The sequence below is a fragment of the Schistocerca serialis genome, chromosome 9, assembly GCF_023864345.2.
Source record: "Schistocerca serialis cubense isolate TAMUIC-IGC-003099 chromosome 9, iqSchSeri2.2, whole genome shotgun sequence".
Lineage (NCBI taxonomy): Eukaryota > Metazoa > Arthropoda > Insecta > Orthoptera > Acrididae > Schistocerca > Schistocerca serialis.
Window position 1 is genome coordinate 272,216,103 of NC_064646.1, and position 23,857 is coordinate 272,239,959.

General features: G+C 38.2%; 1 protein-coding gene across 2 annotated transcripts in view; it reads right to left on the reverse strand.

Moving 5' to 3' along the window:
• The window catches only part of LOC126418959 (protein suppressor of forked), a 160,045-nt gene that overhangs the window by 89,951 nt on the left and 46,237 nt on the right, over positions 1–23,857 (reverse strand). For both annotated transcript variants that reach the window (XM_050086005.1, XM_050086003.1), the window contains exon 3: positions 10,816–10,848. In XM_050086005.1, coding sequence (XP_049941962.1) covers positions 10,816–10,848 — 33 coding nt within the window. The remainder of the gene's footprint in view (positions 1–10,815; positions 10,849–23,857) is intronic.

The following is a 23,857-nucleotide window of genomic DNA, read 5'->3' on the forward strand; positions in this document are numbered from 1 at the left end:
ATCAACCCCCTAGCCTCTGCTTCCGAAGAACAGATGGATCCCTGGAAACAAACACAAAAGAAAACTGTAAAATTCTCAAACATTACTTTGATAAACTTCTTAATCGCAAAAAACCTACAGGAAAATTAACATTCCAAAAGACCACATCTAATGCCGATTCTGATCCACCCACAATAGAAGAGATAGAGGAAATCATAAAACAAATGAAAAATAACAGAGCTGCCGGAGAAGATGGTATTATCGCCGAGATCTGGAAACTCCAAGATGAAAACATCACCAAAAAAATCCATAAGATTATCTCCGAAATTTGGATCACAGAGAAAGTGTCAGAGGAATGGAAATGTGCATTGATCCATCCGTTACATAAAAAGGGTGATAAGTCAGATCCAAACAATTACAGAGGCATTTCGCTAGTACCAGTTACATACAAAATTTTCTCTAAGGTGCTATTAAACAGACTAGAACCACAAGCAGATCTGCAAATTGGGGAATACCAGGCAGGCTTCAGAAAAGGGAGATCATGCATCGAACAGATCTGGAACTTGAGAACACTTTTGAAAGTCAGAAAGGCAAGAAACACTGTAGTTACCTTTGTGGACTTTAAAAAAGCATATGATTCCATAGACAGACAGACACTCTTTGACGTACTGGAAGAATATGGTATCGACAGAAAAACCAGGGCACTTATACAACAGACGCTTACAGACACTACCTCCAAGATTAAGTTCATGGGAGAAATTTCGGAACCCTTCCACATACACACAGGTGTCCGACAAGGAGACGGGCTCTCACCAATCCTGTTCAACATGGTGTTAGACAAAATTATCAAGCAGTGGGAGGAACAAGTTAAAGGAATACAGCTGGGAAGAACACGTGAAACCAAAACAATCATAAAATGTCTGGCATTTGCAGATGATATAGCCATACTAAGCAATAATACACAGGAGGCAAAGGAAGCACTGGAATGCTTGCATGAAATAGCTGCCAAAACAGGTCTGCAGGTATCTTACGAGAAGACACAATATATGGAACGACAGACCAACAATGTACACACCATGCATACGGTATATGGATCCGTAGAAAGAGTCGAAAAATTTAAGTATTTAGGGGAGTACATACAAATGGGAGGATCAAACAAGGCGGCTAACATGGAACGAACGAAGGAACTCCAGAAGGCATACAAACTCACATGGTCACATTATAATAAGAAAAGCATATCGAGGCAGGCCAAACTTAGGCACTACAAAACAGTTGTATTACCAGAAGCATTGTACGCGTCAGAAACAACCACAATTGGAGCATCAGGCATCATAGACACAGAAAAAATAGAACGCAAAATTCTCAGAAAAATATTTGGACCAATTCACAGAGATGGCATATGGATGAAGCGACCTACCAAAGAGCTGTACCAGCACACTGACAGACTAACAGACGCGATCAGAAAACGCAGATTAACTTTCTATGGGCACATACAGAGAATGGACAACAACCGACTTACAAAGAAAATTTTTGATGTAGTAAACAGCTCAAGCAAGAAAACAAATTGGTATCATGAAATAGACGAAGACTTAAGGCAGATAGGGATCAACAGGCAAATGATAGGAGACAGGAAATACTTCAGAAACAAAGTTAGGAGTGCAAAATTTATTGTAAAGGAGAGAAAGAAGAAAGGAACATTATGGACAGAGCAAAGGAAACAGGAGCACAGCCAAAGGATGAAGAGATTTTGGGAAGAGAAGAGGAAGAAAGGAAAGAAGTGAAAATTGTGTCATGTGATTTTCGAGTTCAAACACTGTCCATAAGGGCAACAATGAAATGAATGAATGAATGAAAACTACCTACAAATATAATTTTTACACAAATTACACAGTGACGAACAATATGTTAACATCCTTTTAATGCTATGTATAATATTTTTATGAAACTATTATATAAGAAAGGATACTGTAGATGTGAAACGGTGGTCCAATGTTAAGAGAGGACCTGATGGACCCCATCACATCAGGTTAAATAAATACACTACAAAAATAAATTAATGTGCCACTGAGGTATTAAAGGAGGACGGATACAAAGGCTAGAATTTAATGTACTGTCTACACTGTGACGGCTAGAACAGATTGGAAGGATGAGGGGAAATAGCAGTGGCCTTTGTAAGGAACCAACACAGATCCTCTAGTGACATATTTTATGGAAATTTTAAATCGGCGAAGGTGAACATGGATTTAAATCCCATTCTCATCCATACAAACCCAGTGTCTTTAACAACTATGGTACTTCATATGTGTCCTGTTAATCCACTGTTCTGTATTGCACTGTACATTTTGGTAATGCTTGCTTATAGTAAAGCTTTAAGCTTTATATCATCAACCACCAGATAAAGAATTTAGCCCTCCACAATGATGATTATTTTCTCCTGCAGTCACCATCAATATCATTACACCCAGTGCATCACCCAAGAACAGACTTTTTCATTTATACCTCCATGTTATGGAAATAGGTCACCACCTCACTATACTTAGCTTGCTGAAGGCTAATCCTTTCATCAAGTGACTACTTTCTGTTCTTAAATAAGGTTGTCTTCACAGATACTTATCTCCTGTCTCATTTTACAGAATCCAAATCGCCTCACCTCACCATAAGCAGATGTCATGTTTATCTTCTGGTAGAACTTAAGCGGTGTGATCCAGCACATGTTCATACATAAACAACTCTAACACATGAACATTTAGCTATTACTATAATAATTTAGATAGAGGGAAAACAATAATCACAACTAAGTCGTTATCATCGTCACCATCACCATATCAACAACTGTAACACATATACAATATAGTCCCTCAAAACCTGTCTCTGAACTTTTTTTCATTATTTGAGCAATGAGGAAACTGCTTGAAGAAATACAAGAAGCCATTTAATTACTCTTTTATTTATGACAAGACATGTTTTGGGCTTTAGACCTTCTGCCGGTGGCTTCGCAATGTTACACATTTATTTCCACTATATTAAATACATTTTTAATGCTTCAGCTGTTTTGAGCAAAATAATTTCTTTAAGCTCTACATACAGGATGTACATGAAGCCCAGGAACACTTAATTATTTCTTGCACAAGCATTGAACATTGTACAGATGTCATACATATTGCATTTTGAAGAGAAACTCTGAAACTTTTTTTACAAACATTCGATATGCGAACCACAAGTTACCCGACTAATACGTTAATCGAATTTTTTGCACACCCGTCCCAGCATGGCATCATCGACTGTGGCAGTCGCTTCCCGTATTCTCTCCCAGAGCTCTGCTACATCACGTGGTAGAGGTGGTACATACACCAGATCTTTAATGTGTCCCCACAGAAAAAAGTCACACGGAGTGAGATCTGGTGATCAGGGAGGCCATTTCATGAAACAGCTCATGACTAACGCTGACTATCGGCAAATTACCAAACTACACTCTGATGGTATACATGGGGGGGGGGTAACTTTCAGGGTTTTCTTCAAAATGACATATGTATGATATCTGTACAATGTTTGGTTCTGGTGCAATAAATAATTGAAAGTGTTCCCAGACTTTATGTACACCCTGTATTTCCAAGCCACACACAAAAATCTAATCCACAACTCAGGGCTCTTACTCTCATTCTACATATCTCCATGTATAATATTAGAACTGCTAAAGAAATTGTTATTTTGCACTGACAGCTGCAGCATTCAAAATGTGGAGGGAATATTGATCACAAATATTTAACTTTATTAAGCTCCTTGAAAATGGTCAATCCATCTTGGATCCTGCATTTCTTAAGGTATTTAAATCTTTTAACTTTAAGACAAAGACAGCTTATTGAATTCAAAATCACCTGTTGTGATGGCATTTGCATAGCTGTTTCAACTGAGCAAGACCTTTTCTTATAAACATTGCATTCTAGATAACTTTTAGATCTGATTGTAATTCTAAGTAATTAACGGCTGAAGGGTTATTACTGTTCCATGCTAGCCCAACATCAAAATATTAGAAGAGCTAAAGTCGTACAAGCTTGTTGCCAATTTTTGTTTTTCTAAAGACTTAAATTCTGTGTTATGGGTGGAAAAATTAATGTCCCAACTAAAAAGTTCTGGAAACTTAGTAAATTCCTGTAAAGTACATACCTATAACTTTTGTGTAGTAACTTTCAGTGTTTTAATGGAGCTTTGAAGCTTTAACAATGATCACATAAATTAGGTCTAAGCCTACTGGAAAGTATAAGCATATTAATTTATAATATGCAGTCGTTTGATAAATATCCCAGCTATTTACATCAAGTACACCTGCTTAAGTAGTATCCAACAGTGAAACACTAATGCAGATTTAAAAATGATACATGCAACTTTTACCTCCTTGAAATACTCCAGTGACATTTCAAAAAGAAAAAGAAATGAGAAACTGTTTCCAAAGAAGAGTGAAGTACTTCTGCAGTTTTGAGGAAATACTGAAACAGCATATAAATGAAGAACATTTTTCATAACACAACTGAACTTTATTCTTCATTACAGGCTGCTACATACATCAAGAACTTTAGTTGGAAAATACGGAATATGATAATTTACCATTAAAAAATCTTGTGTTGATATCTGTGTATTACATTTACAATTTTTCTACTATTAATGTCACAAAATGCAGTGAATTACAATTACGGAAAAAAATAGATACAGCTTACTCTTTCCACAATATGGTTTGCACTGTTTCAAATTTTTCAAAATAATGCAATTTTGCCTCCATACTCATGTTTCTCTCTTAAGAACTTACTACAGCCACAAAATATGTGTAACATGAGTAAAAGCAAATGGTTTGCAATGGATGAACCTCTTCTAAAGAGCTGGAATAAATATTCCAAAATTCTGCTGCTGCTCTCTGCCTTTGATCTACTTTCTTTTTTGTTTCAAATGTAATTAATGTCTGCTCCCCACGAGCATGGAACAAGCACCAGATTATCATTACTTAAATCAGGATGTTAGCCGTATATGAGCAACAGTTGTGACAGCCACACACAAATATGGAGCTCTATATTACACTTCACAATGATCCAGATCCATACTGCTATAATTTATTAAGAAATTTCTCATAAATGTTGTACTACAGTCGTTTGCTTTTAAGAGATATGTTCATGTATGCGTGTTTCAAGAAGTACTGTTCCCTTATTGAAGTGTAGTGTACAAAATGAACAACTATAACAATGTCATTTTTATAATTAAAGTGAGAAAAAAATTCTAAAAATGTTAAAAGACACCAAATGAGAACTGGGATTCAACTGCACAACTTATGAAGTATGGAAGATGCAGAAAAATTATTCTCTCACTCAACCAACATCACTAGTCGTACTGACATATGTGTATTACACAATTACCTCTACTTTTTCTCCTCATACTGAATTTTGAAGTAAAATGATGTAGCAATTTTTAGGTACATGTTTCAGAATCATTTCTCTAGTATTCAAAATGAACACTTGTTTGTGGAAGGACAATACGAGATTTATCAATATTTCACCACTACTTTAGTAGAAAATATTCTTTATTTATATGTTTACAATATTTTTCTGTTCCTTCAAATCAACTTCTGCCAGCAAATTACTAAAGCTTATAGCTAACACTTAAGCATTTGCATTTTACCTTTTGTAAGAATACATTTTCTTGGAAATTTCCATACAAAGCTTCTGTCTTCAAATATGGTATCTTCACTGTTTTGCGTGCATTCAGTAACTGATAATTTGTTTTATGGGTACAAACTGAACGGGACTGGCTCGCATTCCTTGAACATGAAGTAGAAGTCACCTGGCAAGGCTCATGAACAAGTGATCTCTCTTGGGATAAAAAAAACACACAAGAGTTTCGAAGTTCATTAGCGAAACCAACTCTCTCCCCACAATAATTTTTTGTTTCATATTTCTAACAGCTGTCTCATAATTTAAGATATTCTGTAAACTTTCAGCCAATGGGCAAAATTAAAAAACCCACTCCTAACCACAACGTGAACTGTTACCTTACACTTTCTTGTCTTTGATGCAAATAAGTTCCAAATAAAGCATGTCTCAAGGTTCAGTAACTTGAGATATTAAACAGCAATGCGTAAAAGGTTCAAAAAGCACTAATGGTACAAAGTGTTGGCAAATTTTGCCCACAATAACACAATTTACTACATACGAACATTATGGACCCTACACTGAAACTGTTTTAAACTAAACTCTGGTAAATTGAGATGAAATAATTCAATAATAAAAATTTAAGTACAGTGTATTTAAATTTAATTTTTAATGGCCTCTAAACTTTGAAACAACAACACTTATTATTCCAATGTTATCATCCATTAACTGCTTATCAATTAACATTACAGAACATAAAATCTGTCCAAGACTTTGTCCTCAAGATTCCTTTCCAAAATTCTTAGAAAGATTATTCCTCAAACACACTTTCTACATGTGCAAGTTTTGGTAATATTCACCTGGACTCTTCAGAAATAGAAGCTTGTTTAATTTGTTTATCCCTCAAAGACAACAGAATCATTTTTTTGATCACCTTCAGAGTTCCCAGTCTGTAGGGCAGTGGCTTGTAGTTTGAGCCAGCATGAACTTTGAGCTGATCTTATATCTCTGGTCTATACTCTCACTAATTTCCACACCACATATTTCCTACTTTGACTTTACAGGACCAAGACACAATTACTTCAATGTCCTAGACATTGTTTCTTTCCCCAAAAAGAAAGTTTTTGTTCTTAGTTCAATGTTGTTCTAGCTACAAATGCACAAATAGAATTAAAACATAAATGGTTGGTAATTATGGTAGGTAACTATCTTGTTAATTTTCCCATCTTTACTTATTTTAGCTTATGTAACCGTTTATTGAAGTGGGAGGAAAGTGTCTTGAGTCAGGAAAATGATCATGGCCCAGTGTACTTTGTAACAGAAATTTACAATATGGCAATAAAGTTAAAAAAAATAGAAAAGCTAGACAGGCTTAAAACAATAAAAGTAATTTGTTTCTTTTAAATGTTAATTAACATGAACATTTTAGGCCTAATTTGTTAACCAGAAAAAAATAGTGTGTTTATTTGGATTTCAGTTTGTTAGCCAAGTGTTAATGTTCAATAAAGTCTAATATTATATGACTTGTCCACTTATTTTTAAGCTGTGGCTCATGGTACAAGACCACATTGTACTTTAAGCCAAATACAACACTTTGAAAAATTATGGTACAACCTTTTAAATAAACTAACTATGTATTGCGAATCATTTGATGAGTAAGAAAAGTACCGAAATGGTTAAATAAGCTCATTACAATCCCAATTACTGTGTCTGCTACGATGGTAAAAAAGTAATTAAAAAAACCATGCTACACACAGCTCATCTCCTTATACTTCAATTCAGATTAAAAGTCAATACCTGTACATTTTGATACATGTGACACACTATCAAAGAGTCTGCCCCCATTTCCACCAAATAATACTACTCATTATATTAATGATTTTGACAACTATGTCCTTCCACTCTCATCCCAAATGTGGACTAGTTTGTCTACAAAAACATTTCTCAAGCTATTTTTAAGACAAATACTATACATCAAATCACATATTAGCGTTTTCTGAATCAATCTAATATTATCTTAGAATTTATGAAAGAAAAAGGTCAATGTACTTGTTTTATAGCAACTACCCCCTGCAAAGTGGTTGACTAAGTATCTCAAGAAGAGACTACTCAGTTCAACATTGTCGAGTTCCATAACCCTTTTAGCATCATCCACAACTGTTGAACCATCATAATACTTTCAGTAACAAATAAAAAAATTAACTTATTGTTGACATGAGATTAGGCTGTTTAATCTATTTACATCTAAACATAATAAGAAGTAGAACATTAGGTTTCAGCAAAACCATAGTTACCACACACAAATAAAAAGAAAATGCGAAATTAATGTGTTAAGTTTATAATTCCTGGTATAAATTGTGCTGAAATTATTCATGGAAAAAGCTAACTGACTTATCATAAAGCTTTGTGATACTTAAATAAGGGAATATGTCTTGCAGATGCTGCTTTAAACAGTCACAAATAGAAACGAAATTATCAACAGGTATCAATCTATAAGAAATTAACTGGACTGGAAAGAAAAATTTACCTAGAGAGCAAGAATGAATTGACAACCCATCATCACCTGCAGAAACATGTCTGAAATACTGAGAATTTTTGTTTCATTTGGTATCAATTTATTGCTGGTCCCCAGATGGACAATATGCCAGTTTTTCACACTTACTGGTTTTAACAGATAAAGGCAAAAGCATCTGAACCAAATCAAATAAAAAATTACACATAAATAAACGTACAAAGAGAAATTGCTAGGCATTTATAAAAAGAATTAAAAGTATATAATTAGCAAATTGTTTAAATTGTTTTTCTGTGGGGTCTTTCTCAGCCGAGTAAAATTATAGCAGCATTCTGGACAGAAGACTTGGGACCTAGGTGAAGAAAATGGACAAATCTACTGGATCATTGTAACACATGACAGAGAAAATTGTGATGATGAGTTTAAGTTTCAATGCAGTATCTACTGTTATAACTAGTCTGTTTCCATATCGTAATTTCTAAATGAACTTACTTTCTTCTCTCTCCTCTTCGGCCCGTAAAGTAAAACAAAGTATTATCACTTTCTAGTGTTTCCATCAGTCCTTTTATGACTTTCAAGAAACAGGGCTTTTGCTACTGCTTTCACACATAGGTAATTAATGTTTTTTTTTGTTTTGTTAGAAAAGTCAACAGTCACTGGGTAACAGATACCCTCAATCAAGGTTTGTCCACACAAATCACTTCCATCAACAACAAAATGTCAATGGTAAATTATGAAACAACTCAAATCACAGAAACACAAAGGCGGATAGTGCATTAAACTAAACAAAAGTAAGAATACACCAACTTTCATCCACAATTAAATTACACACACACACTTCTTCTGCAATCCACAAAATAAAAAGTGCTTCCTAAAACCAATACTGTTTTCTGTAACAGAGTTGATGAGATTTACCTAACACTGCTGCTTTTTGGTTCATTAAGTTGATAAAAATGGTGATAAGGAGTAAAGTAGATGCAGCAATATAATGAAACACACACACAGCAAAAATAGGCTGATTTCAAAAGTGAAATTTCTGATATTTTTAGAACATAACTTGTACAAATGTTCGTGTTCTGTAAGACATACAAACTAGACAGTTGAAATAATCACGAAACAGACACAAAGTACAACAAAAAATAATCTATAATACAGCTGAAGTATATATCAAACTTCTGTTAAACCATACTGCTTTGCATTTTATTTTTATGCAGTAGAATGAGAGATGTAAATATTTTACACAATATATTTTACACAACGAAATTACAAATACTACTTGTTAAACAGAAACCAAGTGCAGTCCCAAGAGTTAAAAAAAATGTCTTTATTGAATTCTATATATTACATAAGATCCATATGGGGGACTGCATATGAAATGATGGTCATGGGTCGATTAATAAATGACCCTTTAACACAGCCTTGCAATAAAGAGACACATTGAAACAGAATTTGATGAAATGAAAGAGCTCTTACAAAAATATTAGTTCTCGTTTTGTGATGCAATACGAAATACCATCTTTGTACACTTGATTGGACAGCTTCTAGTATGCGCACACTATAACGGTACAAAAACACATCAAAAAAACATAGGCCGTGTGTGAATCAGAAAATAAATTTTATACTGCAGTTACATTTCTGAGGTAACGAAGGAGAGGGTAGCAGCAGACAGGATTTCTGCCAAAGTTTATCAAGAGACAAAAATTATGTCCAAAAGTTATTATACTAAAACCATCTCAGTAATACACTAGAGCTCTTCCACTCATCACATTCTATCTCTATTAAGGGGAAAATGTTATATCACACTCTCACTCACTCAGAGAAGTTCTTGAATATACACTGCTTCCTACTGAAGCAATCAACACAGTTCATTAAATGTTCAATCAAAAAATTTCAATACACTCAAGAACTTCATTACCCACTCAGAGAGGAGGGAATTAGGCATTGTTAACTCAGAAAGTGGCACTTTCTGGCACTTGGCAAACTGTATTAATCAAAGGTACCAAGCCTCCTGTGAAGAATGTTTTGGTGTGTAAGATTTACACTAAATTCTCTCAATTTGCGCACAATATGACCACAGTCATTTGATGAATGCAATAAATTTATTAAAATCTCTTCACCAATTTCCATTTTCTCCCCATCACGTGCTTCATACTACTAGGAAAATAAATCATTTTCATGGAAACAGGTACTACATCTAGAACTCAAGACACAGTGAACTCCTGTACTATTATGACAACATACTTAGAGAGAACCACAGTTTTTGTTGTGTTTCACAAAGACAACTGTTTAAAGATTTCAATGCTTTCCTCTCCACTCCCAATCTACAATGGAAGATATAAACAAATACAAGGTTACTTTCGCAGAAGATAAACATTTCTGTTACCAATTCCTTTTGTTCGAAACTAACAAGGTAACGCATCGACCCACCAATGTGAAAAGGACTTGCTCAAAGGCAATTGCCAACAAAAATGCTCCACTGAGTCTTGTTTAGACACACACAAAGAAATTTAAACAAAAATACATGTTTCTAATACAAAAATTCTGTGATTTCCATCTAGTCAGCCAAAATTGCCAGAAAACATCACCTCCCAAGTGTTGTACACGAAGTCCAAATGAAAAATAACTTGTCTTAAATGAATCAGCGTTTTTATTTACCAATATCAGAAATAAAACATTATCACTAAGATCACATACCTTTTCTACTTTCTCATAATTTCTTGCCTTCATCTGAAAAGGAGAAATACAAACAAATTAATTTACAGGTAGTAATTAAGACATACATAAAATTTGGATGTACAGTCTCAGATATGATTTTTGACATTGATTCAAAATTCTCAACAAGTCCTAAGACTCGGAGATCAATGAACCTTCAATTTTGCGCAGTGTTTGGTCATCATGAAGATTATGGAAAATCTGCTGCGCACTATGTTCTCATATGGATTAAATGAATACAAACAGAGGGCACAATAAAAGTACACCATTTTTAATATCTAAACTTTTACAATAACATTTGCCCTCAGAAACACAGAACCTGACCTTACTAAAATTATATTACATATAATGAAGGTCATCTGACTTCTGAATGTGCTCAGCATTGCGAGATACCATCAAGCAAGAGGTGCATGCAATGGACTTGACTAATCTCCAAGACTCGAGGAGAACTGTTGATCATGTTCAGAGAGATTTCGGGATTGCAGCTGGTCATTGTAAACTTCTCTCCACAATATTTCGACTGGACATCTGTCAGTCATCTTCAAGTGAGCCGTCAAAGACTGATGAAGCTGTTCTCTGCTGCACCTTACATAGTGCACTGAGAGTATTACTATGCATGTGTTAGAGTCACAGTGACCGAAGGACCACACCACACGCTGGCAGTGCCCTAGCTGGTGGAACTGCAAAGGTAAGCTGTCTTCGGCATTGCCGCTCGCTGCAATCATTGGAGTATTCCCGCATCTTCGTCTGGAGCAAATCTCCAAGATGACAGTAATATAATCTCTAAAGAAAGGGCTGCACTACAATATCTCAGAGCATCTGGACATAGTGGTACTGAAGGCCGATAAAGGTACTTCGTTTGTATTTGGAGAAGATGTATGACCCTCCAGCACACGTGCAACGGAAGACATATACACTCCTAAATTCTTCCTCGTTTCCTCCAAAGACAATTAAGTGGTTACGACCACACGACAGCATGCCACCAAGTCTGTATGACCTTCCTTTATGGACTATACTGAGTAATATTGATGCCTCCACGTATGATTTAGCCAAACATGTGCTTACTTGCCGAGACCATTGGTTGGCAAATATCATATACAGAACTCAGCAGATTTTATCAGCAGAACTTGGGCTCTCCACCTATGTAGTTAAAATCTTTTAGCGAGTTTTGATACAGGATCTCTTTCTACATAGGTACCTCCTGCTGGTACTAATTGGTAAACCGTTTCAGGCATGCTCTTTCCTATTGTATGTTTAACAAAAAATTAACAGATTGACGGCATCATCATGGGCAGCCTCTTGTCTCCTCTGGTGGCTAACTTTTTTATGGGGGAATTTGAGGAGGGAGCACTTCAGTCAGCAGTTCTTAAATCAACTGTTTTTTTGGAGGTACATGTACGATATTTTCAGAGTGGCCCTGCAGAGAAGATAAGTTAATGGAGTTTTTGCATCGTATGAACCGCATCCATGAGAACATTCAATTTACTATGGAATCAGAGAAAGATGACTGTGTCCAATTCCTGAATGTTTTGGTTGGGGGGGGGGGGGGGGGGGGGGGAGAGAGAGGGAGAGAGAGAGAGAGAGAGAGAGAGAGAGAGAGAGAGAGAGAGAGAGAGAGAGAGAGAGAGAGAGATCTGAGACATTCCCTTTATCGTGAGCCCACTCACACTGATTTGTACTTGTACTCTTCAAGTTGCCATCACCCATCCCACACCATGGGACAAACAACATACACTGAGGAAGAACGGTGCACAAAACATAAATGTTGCACTCAACTTCTGCAACCTAGTAAGTACACAACTGCAGAGCACTGTATTGCCAACAGATGTTCAATGGAGTATGACAAAACATCTGTTTTGGCCAGAGTGAAATCTTTTTCGGACTTCCCTTTAAAAAATCCATTGAAATATGCACTGCAGAAAATCCAATGAAACGTGACAGCAGCTACCAACTGGATAACGCGTGGAATCCTGTCATCTCCTAGATTAGCTCCAGACGAACACACCAGAATACTTCTATGATTGCGGCTAGCACAGTGCCAAAGACATATAATCTTTGCAGTTCCACCAGCAAGGGTGCTGCAGCCGGGTGGTGTGGTCCTTCTGTCACCGTGACTGATGCATGCGCGACAATACCCTCAGCACGCTATAGAAAGTGTCAGTCTTCAATGGCTCCCATGAAGATGACTGGCAGGCATCCAGTAAAAATATCGTGGAGTGAAGTTTGCAACGATTGGCTGCAATCTCAAAATCTATTCGAACATTTAATTCACTGGGAAAATTTTAAATTTCACAGCTGTTGACGAATCACAGATCACAGTGGTACCCTAATGCTTTCAGTCTCTCACAGATGTTGCCATCATTTTGGTGAAAGTGGGACTGTTAAGTTGTAAATATAACATGAATAGATGAGGACATCTACCCACTAAGTAAGGAGGAAAAATTAAGAGATTTGGAAACACTTATGTTCCTACATCTTGTGTGTTTTTTCTCGTGTTGCCACTTGCCAAGCAGACTTTTTTTATCTATCCATTGTTGGATAGAATATACACTCCTGGAAATTGAAATAAGAACACCGTGAATTCATTGTCCCAGGAAGGGGAAACTTTATTGACACATTCCTGGCGTCAGATACATCACATGATCACACTGACAGAACCACAGGCACATAGACACAGGCAACAGAGCATGCACAATGTCGGCACTAGTACAGTGTATGTCCACCTTTCGCAGCAATGCAGGCTGCTATTCTCCCATGGAGACAATCGTAGAGATGCTGGATGTAGTCCTGTGGAACGGCTTGCCATGCCATTTCCACCTGGCGCCTCAGTTGGACCAGCGTTCGTGCTGGACGTGCAGACCGCGTGAGACGACGCTTCATCCAGTCCCAAACATGCTCAATGGGGGACAGATCCGGAGATCTTGCTGGCCAGTGTAGTTGACTTACACCTTCTAGAGCACGTTGGGTGGCACGGGATACATGCGGACATGCATTGTCCTGTTGGAACAGCAAGTTCCCTTGCCGGTCTAGGAATGGTAGAACGATGGGTTCGATGACAGTTTGGATGTACCGTGCACTATTCAGTGTCCCCTCGACGATCACCAGTGGTGTACGGCCAGTGTAGGAGATCGCTCCCCACACCATGATGCCGGGTGTTGGCCCTGTGTGCCTCGGTCGTATGCAGTCCTGATTGTGGCGCTCACCTGCACGGTGCCAAACACACATACGACTATCATTGGCACCAAGGCAGAAGCGACTCTCATCACTGAAGACGACACGTCTCCATTCGTCCCTCCATTCACGCCTGTCGCGACACCACTGGAGGCGGGCTGCACGATGTTGGGGCGTGAGCGGCAGACGGCCTAACGGTGTGCGGGACCGTAGCCCAGCTTCATGGAGACTGTTGCGAATGGTCCTCGCTGATACCCCAGGAGCAACAGTGTCCCTAATTTGCTGGGAAGTGGCGGTGCGGTCCCCTACGGCACTGCGTAGGATCCTACGGTCTTGGCGTGCATCCGTGCGTCGCTGCGGTCCGGTCCCAGGTCGACGGGCTTGTGCACCTTCCGCCGACCACTGGCGACAACATCAATGTACTGTGGAGACCTCACGCCCCACGTGTTGAGCAATTCGGCGGTACGTCCACCCGGCCTCCCGCATGCCCACTACACGCCCTCGCTCAAAGTCCGTCAACTGCACATACGGTTCACGTCCACGCTGTCGCGGCATGCTACCAGTGTTAAAGACTGCGATGGAACTCCGTATGCCACGGCAAACTGGCTGACACTGACGGCGGCGGTGCACAAACGCTGCGCAGCTAGTGCCATTCGACGGCCAACACCGCGGTTCCTGGTGTGTCCGCTGTGCCGTGCGTGTGATCATTGCTTGTACAGCCCTCTCGCAGTGTCCGGAGCAAGTATGGTGGGTCTGAAACACCGGTGTCAATGTGTTCTTTTTTCCATTTCCAGGAGTGTAATTTTGTGGATGCAATTTGTCACCCACCCCATGTCTGTCTGTATTCAACTGATTATGGCCGTGATTTTGGAAAGTGTTTTCTCATTAGCTACGTAGTTAGTTTCGACCCACACACTATGCACAGAATTTGTTTTGTTTGTGCATGTGCCAGAGTTTGGATGGATGCAGTGTATCTGCAAGACAGGGTAACAAGGGCAGTCTTTCTGTGCACTGCAGCACCTGCTAGATGGGCAATTACTTCAGACCACTGCTGCCCCAGCTTGGAAATGCACTATGGGCCACAGAACCTAAAAGTCAAAGTGATGTCTTGAGAAATGAAGTCCACACCTGGATTTTGATGGATTTGCAGAGACAAGCACTGTCTGTATAAAAGTCTGCAAACAATCTAAATGGGTGTGTTCCAAATTGTGACTAAGAGACAGTATATACGTTTTACAAGAAATCGACGTCATTTCGTAGAAGCTGATTTTCTGAAATGGCATTTAAGATAGTGGAGAAGAACATGCACTGGTGACTGAGGCTACAGCTATGAAATAACTTCATGGTCAGTCTGCCAGAGGATTGCAACACACATAAAGGCAAATAAAAATAAACACAGGAAAGTTACTGAAAAAATTCTTTGAATAGCTCTCTGGCATTTAACAGGGAACATTTCACCATACTATATTTTCAAAAATTGATTATTCTCATTGGATACACTATTAGGTTGGTCAGTCTAATTCGAAAGACCATGAGTGTAAAGGTTGGGGGTAAATCAAAATATAAAAATAATCTACAAAATTATATCAACGTTCACTTCACAATTTAAGAAATTTTTACACACTGGGACCGATGGAGTAAGTGGGAGCTACAACTCTAGGTGTACACTATGAATGTCAAGTTCTATACTGACTGCCAACATCATCACATATTACAAATTAAAGTCCCCCCCCCCCCCACACACACACACACACACACACTTACTTTTTGTCTGTATGTAGAGGCCAATGTCGGTAACGACTGTAGGGATTTTGATACAGTTTTCACTAATGGGCAGACTGATTTACAAGGAAGGTTTGTGTATATAATTTACTAGTGACCTGCCCCAACTTTACATGAGTAGCATTAAGTATCAACGGCAATATGATCTTTTAATTATATATACAAAGTTTGTTCATGAATCTATTACTGAAAACTATATCAAAAACCATACAGGACTCCCTGAGATCAGCCCTCACATACAGGCAGAAAAAGTTAAATATATTTATAATATGTAGTGACGAGTCATCTGGCCATAGGTACTAATATTACCCTTGCAAAGCCGGGAGGGATCACTAGTTACAATCTAATCAGAAAAAATTTAATAAACATTTCAGTAAATCCAATAACTGCCACAAGGCAGCTAGTAAATACTTAGTTTTTTTCATTTATTATTTTAAAATACATTTTTGAAAGTATTTAACAGCAATGAATTGTATTCTTGGTATGCAGCAATTTGCCTAGCACATTTAAACAAACGAGGTCTATTTAATGTTGACAGACAACTGTTTTACGAGAATGCAAAATAAAAGACAATGGCCCCTTCAAGGACTCTAGATGCACGAGTGAGCAGAAAAAGAGAAACTTGTCTTGGCACAGGAGGGTGGAAGCTCGACTGGAGGAGCTGTACAGAATATAGAGTAGGCATGAAAACTTACGACATAATGAGAACGTATATGAATTGCCTAATACAAAACCCAGTGCTCCATTTTAAAGTTTTTTTTCGGCAAGCAAAACACACAACTGAACTATACCATCTCATATCATGTGGCAAGAATAACCTTATATTAATGACTAATGTCAGTAAAAATATGAATTTTTAACAATGTAAGTTTCATTAATAATTTTCACAAGCACTCTGCCTTAGGCAAAGCAAAATTATTTCCTTCCAGTTTATCATGTTTAAGACTTCAAGCACAGCAACGAACTGATAAAAAAGAAAAAAGGATAAAAGCTCAGTTTACTCCGTCATATTAGATAGTTTAAATATTATAGAACTGCAACTGTAGAGAGATACTGTCTTAATATGCCTGACAAGGAGACCTTTGGACACCTGAATTTTTGTAATATTTTCTATTTATGGTATGTGAAGTTCAGAACTTAAATATCTATACCCAAAAGCAGTTCAAGGCAACTCTCAAATTCTTGAGAGGACTGACTGAGGGTTTCTGAGAAACTTTAATTTACTAAAATTATGAAGATTTATGCAATGATCCGCATCACGTCAGAAAACGGCAATTGGGTAATCAATGGTTTGCTGTTTCTAGTCTCCTTCCCCTCCCCATTTTTTTTCATTCAGATCAAATACCTACTTCATTTAAATAGAACAGACACTGAGGTTCTGTCTGTTCTGATGTCACGAGCGTCCGTCTGGCACTCCCCAGAATATCTCCAACATAAATCACCACACCAATTCAAATAGAACCTAATTTCCTTTTACCTACAACTGCTATTATTACTTAAACCTACTCCTTTGCAATTCAATTCTCAGCCTTATGTGTATTTCTATAAACACACAGAATCTCGAAATCTCAATTCAGCAGTGAGGGTGCATCACAAATGTCTATTTATCACCATATGCATTTGCACCCTTACACTCTGTTTTAAGGGAGTGTGTCACTAACATATCTTGCATCTTTCCTCAATTGTTCTAACAGTCTGCACCACATCAGAGTGACCAACACCATCAAATCCCTGTTCACTTTGTACACAACCACAGTCAACTGCACTTACGGTATACATATATTGCCATCATTTTGGATGTGATCTCCCTCTATATGAGAGTCCCATTTAGTAAAATTAAAATCTTGAAATTAATTGCAGAGAAGTTCAACAGTAGCGTCTCCAAACATTTTAGGAATTTTCTGATGGCACTATTTCCTGGCTGGCAGGAAATAATATGAACAAACCAATGGCATTCTAATAGGTGGTCTGTTATCACATGTCATGTCAAACCTATGTATGGAACACTGACGTAAAGGCATTAGACTCCATCGAGTTCAAACCAACGCATTTCTATCAATATGTGCATGACATTTTGTACTGTGGCCACATGGAACAAAAAAGCTTAAAGACTTCCTGGAACATTTAAGCTCCATCCTTCCTACATTAACACTCCCGAACATTAAAAAGAGGGCAAGCTACCTTTCCTCGACATGTTAGGAGAAAGTACAGGGTTATTACAAATGATTGAAGCGATTTCACAGCTCTACAATAACTTTATTACTTGAGATATTTTCACAATGCTTTGCACACACATACAAAAACCCAAAAAGCTTTTTAGGCATTCACAAATGTTCGATACGTGCCCCTTTAGTGATTCGGCAGACATCAAGCCGGTAATCAAGTTCCTCCCACACTCGGCGCAGCATGTCCCCATCAATGAGTTCGAAAGCATCGCTGATGCGAGCTCGCAGTTCTGGCACGTTTCTTGGTAGAGGAGGTTTAAACACTGAATCTTTCACATAACCACACAGAAAGAAATCGCATGGGGTTAAGTCGGGAGAGCGTGGAGGCCATGACACGAATTGCTGATCATGATCTCCACCACGACCGATCCATTGGTTTTCCAATCTCCTGTTTAAGAAATGCCGAACATCATGATGGAAGTGCGGTGGAGCACCATCCTGTTGAAAGATGAAGTCGGCGCTGTCGGTCTCCAGTTGTGGCATGAGCCAATTTTCCGCGGGCTACGCATGAAACTTGCCCGCACGAGTTCAACCGTTTCTTCGCTCACTGCAGGTCGACCCGTTGATTTCCCCTTACAGAGGCATCCAGAAGCTTTAAACTGTGCATACCATCGCTGAATGGATTTAGCAGTTGGTGGATCTTTGTTGAACTTCGTCCTGAAGTGTCGTTGCACTGTTATGACTGACTGATGTTAGTGCATTTCAAGCACGACATACGCTTTCTTGGCTCCTGTCGCCATTTTGTCTCACTGCGCTCTCGAGCGCTCTGACGGCAGAAACCTGAAGTGCGGCTTCAGCCGAACAAAACTTTATGAGTTTTTCTACGTATCTGTAGTGTGTCGTGACCATATGTCAATGAATGGAGCTACAGTGAATTTATGAAATCGCTTCAATCATTTGTAATAGCCCTGTATATATAGGGCGATTGTGCTAAATAGGGGAAAAACGCAGGAAATGATCCCCATGAGGATAAGAATTATTGATCCATCATTTCTGTACAGTACAATAGAGTGCATGCTATGCTGTGATAAGACCATTAGACGAGGTGTTCAAGACAGTCCCAACAGACCTCTAAGCATCTTGAACACGACACAGTAAGAACGGACACACATTAAAATGTGCCATCCTGCAACCAAATGCTGTCACAGGCAGCATGAATGCATTATTCCAGTATCAGGATGTCCAGCATGGTCTCTGCATACAAGACTTCTTTTAGGTGCCCCAACTATAAAAAATTTTCTTTGTAATTTTGAACACAGTCTAAGTCTTCAAAAGCTGGATGTGTCCCTCATGCCATGTAAGTGGCACAAAATACATCTTGAGTAATGCAAGGAACATCAGTGACAACCAAGAAGATCAGCTGCTGCGAATGTGCTTCAAATGTAATTGTGAAATGAAATTTGAAGAGACTAGTACTGTGGTGCAAACAGTTTCTGAGATAGAGTAATTATGGATTCTACTGAAATAAAGATGTCAGAAAATCTACAAAACAGAAATGGCAGTTTCAATTTAAATAACGCACACAATTTATTACATTGCTGGCCACCACATCCAACAGGGGGCTGCAAAACACTAAGAGCATGGACTTTTTGGAAAATACCAGTACAGGCTCTGAAAAACATAAGAGAATCAAAGGGCACAGTGGGCACCAGGAGCCTAATTCAGCTATAGATAGTGATGCATGAGCAAACAATAGTTCATAGTCCAATTGGAGTTCAGGCTGCACAACAGCAAAAGCTTAGCTGTGGAGGCCTGCCCAATAGATGCTATAACACCAAAACTCACAGCACCTGAAGGTGACAAATGGTTCGACAGCCAAAACGTTGTTAATGAAACGGAAACAACTTGGCTGTATACTTGAAACCACACCATTAACAAACACAATCCTTAAAATGTCACTTGTTGGAAGGCAATTATGTAAGGAATGAACTGCATGTTCAAACAAAGTAAAGCATATCTGACATATTGACAACGGACAATTTTGCGTTGACCACAAAGTACAAGAACAGTAAACTAAATGCACATAAGGCACAGCCCAAGTCGGAAATTTGCATTGGGGTCATTCCATGTAAAGTGACCTAGAATAAAAAATGGTCCCCACTCTACCATCTCAGATTCGGTTCAAAACTTGTTTTTGTATATATATGTATGTGTTAGGTCAATGTGCAAAATTTTGGCTCACCATTGAGGACCATATCAAGTCAAAAAGCACACAGTGTGAAGAATTCGGTTAACTTTGTGCATCTTCTGTGATACCTATCACTCTGAATTTTTTTATGCTAGTACAACTTTTGTTGCCGAATGCGGCTAAAGCATTCAAATTCCTTAGAAATGACTATCCATTATGATACTTAGCCTGAAAATGCCTTCTAAATTTTATCATGAAAGATTCCAGACCTACTTTAACCATCCTTTACTATAAGGGAAAGGAAGCTGGAACCTCGATTTTTGGGCTGCTAGCCTACAACCAGGTGCTCACTATACTACACCAGTATTAACATTTATGAATAAATAGTTCTGATTTTACTGACGATTGTCTCAAGTGTCAAATTGAAAATTGCAAATTTCTAGCACTTTTCAGGATCAGTTTTCTATATTGCTATCAACTCTGGCCATCTTTTTATTGACACCACTGAAAAGAAAACATTTTTTGGTACAAGGGACTTGAAAAAGTAAATGGTAATTTTCCATATAAGGTGTTTAAAGTAGATTAAAAGAAACCTAAGCTATTACGCTTACTGCATGGATTAACGTGTTGGCAGCTATTGTGCTGGAGAATGTCAAGGCACTTGTGATGTAATTTGTTAGCACAAATTATTTGCAGCATGATACTTTTGGTCCTCTGATGTGCAGTTAAAATTGTTTCATATATGGGTTCCAGAAATTTCTGGAAATTAGGTATGCAGGTATGACTGTTTATAACACAGGGCATGGGTTCGAGAAATTTCTGTAAATTGAGATGCAGATATTGCTGCTTTATAACACAGGGCATGGATTCCAAAAACTTCTGGAAATTCAACTTGGTGGTATGACTTTTATAACAGATTCCAGAAACTTCTGGAAATTTAATATGCAGATTGTTTTATAAAACAAGGCATGGATTCCAGAAACTTACATGCAGGTACAACAGTTTTATAACAAGGCACCAGAAACTTACACAAAATTCCAGAATGTTCTCCAGTATTTCCATTTTATACATTCACACTATATAAGATGTAATTTGATTTGGGTGTCATTCATGTTTACATGGAAATTGTCAATCACTGCATCATTTGTGGTTATCACCTGTGAATGTTTACCTTGCAGCTTGGTTGATTCCTTCAATCCATTATTGAATAACTGCTAAAGTTACAACTTGTTATGGTTTCAAACAATGTAAATATGGACCTAGAGCAGTGCACCATTGGACAAATCAATTAACTAAGTTCACAGAGGACAAACACCTTCTGAAGTCAATTAGTGACTTCTGAGGACTGGAATTTGCCAATTTGACAAGTTGGATTTCAGTGTGATAGTAATGCCAAAATATATTTACATCATGAAGCACAACTGTTGACCAGGTTTCAATATTTGTCGAAATCATGCTGCAATCTATTTCAAAAGAAGAATCATGTGCTCAAAGGTCTGTGTCCTATTCATGTTGCGACAGCCGACTTTTATACATTCACACTATATAAGATGATGTTGAGCCTGGACAGAAGCTTTGCCCTGCTCGTAGAGTTGACATCAATGCAAAAAAAAAAAAAAAAAAAGGACCAAGCAATTGCCATCATCAGAGTTTGATGATGATACAGTTGCTTCAGACAGCTTGAACTTTAGCTAGACAGCAATTGTTGTTTCAACACAAATTTCAGTGCATTTCAAACCGAGATTCTAGTGGATATGCAAAACTAACGATAAGGCAAGTTCAAATGGCAGTGACTACCAAAATTGCTGAAACTGGCAGGCTTAAAGCAGATGTTATAGAACCGCAACCAGGTCAAAACTGTCACGATTTCTCTTCATACAAAGTGCACATCGATGAATTGAAAGCAAAGCAGGTGGTGTCCTCAGGTTCTGAGAAAATTCAGATTTTAACTTTGGCCCCTAGCAGTTGGAGCATTTAAAAAAAAGATTGAAGAATTCAACGCATCTGAGCAAATGGTGAAAACTGCCAGAAAGCTGAAGAAGGGAAAGGCATATTAATGAAACCAGATCCAAAGCGAGGAAAGACTTTGCAAGAAGATATTAAGGGAAGTGTAGCAAAATTCTACGAAGGTGATGAAGTAAGTCGAATCTGCCCTGGAAAAAAGGACTTTTTGCTATAAGGACACCAACTGGCCCAAAAGTTCATACGCAGAAACGTTTGCTGCTTTGTAACTTGAAATTAGCCTATCAAGAATATCACAGACAACATTTACCAAAAGTTGGCTTTTCCAAATTTTGTGAGCTCCAGCCAAAGTGGTACATCACAGTTGGTTCAGCAACACTCAGATTGTTTTCGTACAGCTCATCAAAATGTCAAGTTGTGCTAGCAGCGACTCCAATTAAGGATTACTACAAGAGTTTGTTAGCCAAAATGACTTGCTATATGGATTCAAAAGATTGCATGCTCCGACAATGTGACCAATGCCCTGTATTAGAAGTTTTGGAAAGATTTGTAGAAACTACATTTGAAGGGAACTACATTGAGGAAACAACTGAATACAAGGAATGGATACATGCTGACCGATATAACCTGGACACAAAGCAGTCAACAACTGAAGAATTTATCGAAAACATTGTGACCAAAATTGCATATCTCTTACCCCATCATTACATAGCAAAGCATCAAAGCAACTACCTAAAAGGAAGCAAAGAAAATCTAGAATATGGAAAGCTGGTTGTTCTGATGGATTTTGCAGAAAATTATTCATTTATTGTGCAGGACACTGTACAAGGATTCCATTGTGAAAATAGTCAGGCCACATTACATCCCTTTGTTATTTATCACAAGGCTTTGACTGGAAAGATCGAATCTCTTAGCTTCGGCACCATCAGCTATTGCTTGCGATATGATACAGTTGCAATTCACGTTTTCTGCTCCAAGCTGCTTGATCATCTGAGAACCAACTTTCCAGTGCTGAAGCGCATCAGCTATTTCAGCGATGGATCAGCTGCCCAATAGAAATATTTCAAGAACTTCATGGATCTATGTCAGCACTACAATGACTTTAGTATCAGTGCAGAATGGAACTTTTTCACCACAAGCTGTGGAAAGTTTCCATGTGATGGTATTGGGGACACAATAAAGCAATTAGCAGCAAGAGCCAAGTCTCCAAGGACCAACTTTCAGATCAAATTCTAGCACCAAGTGATCTCTTCAGAATTTGTGATGAACAAGTTCACAGAATTAAATTCCTTTTATAACAAAGGAAGAAACTGATGCTGCAAGACCTTTGCAAGAAAGGAGATTTGGAAATGGTTGGACAGCTGCAGGGACCAGAGAAAACCACTGCTTCAGAACAATCTATGAAAAATGGTTACAAATTAGCAGTTTCCAATGACACAGTGTCATTTATTGCAAGTGTTGATCAGTGTCATTTATTGCAAGTGTTGATCAATCAGCATACTTCGAGTGTTCCAACTGACAGCATCCAATCTGGGCAATACATAGCCTGCATTTATGACAACAAATGGTGGATTGGAAACATCTGTGACATATCACTGGAAGAACGAGATGCCTTAGTCAGCTTCATGCATCTACATGGTCCAATTCATTCATTTCATTACACTCTATGGGAGGACACCTGCTGGATCCCAGAGGAGTGGATAATCAGCAGTTTGCCAGCTCCAAGCGCCAATTTTATGGGTCGGAGATACACTTA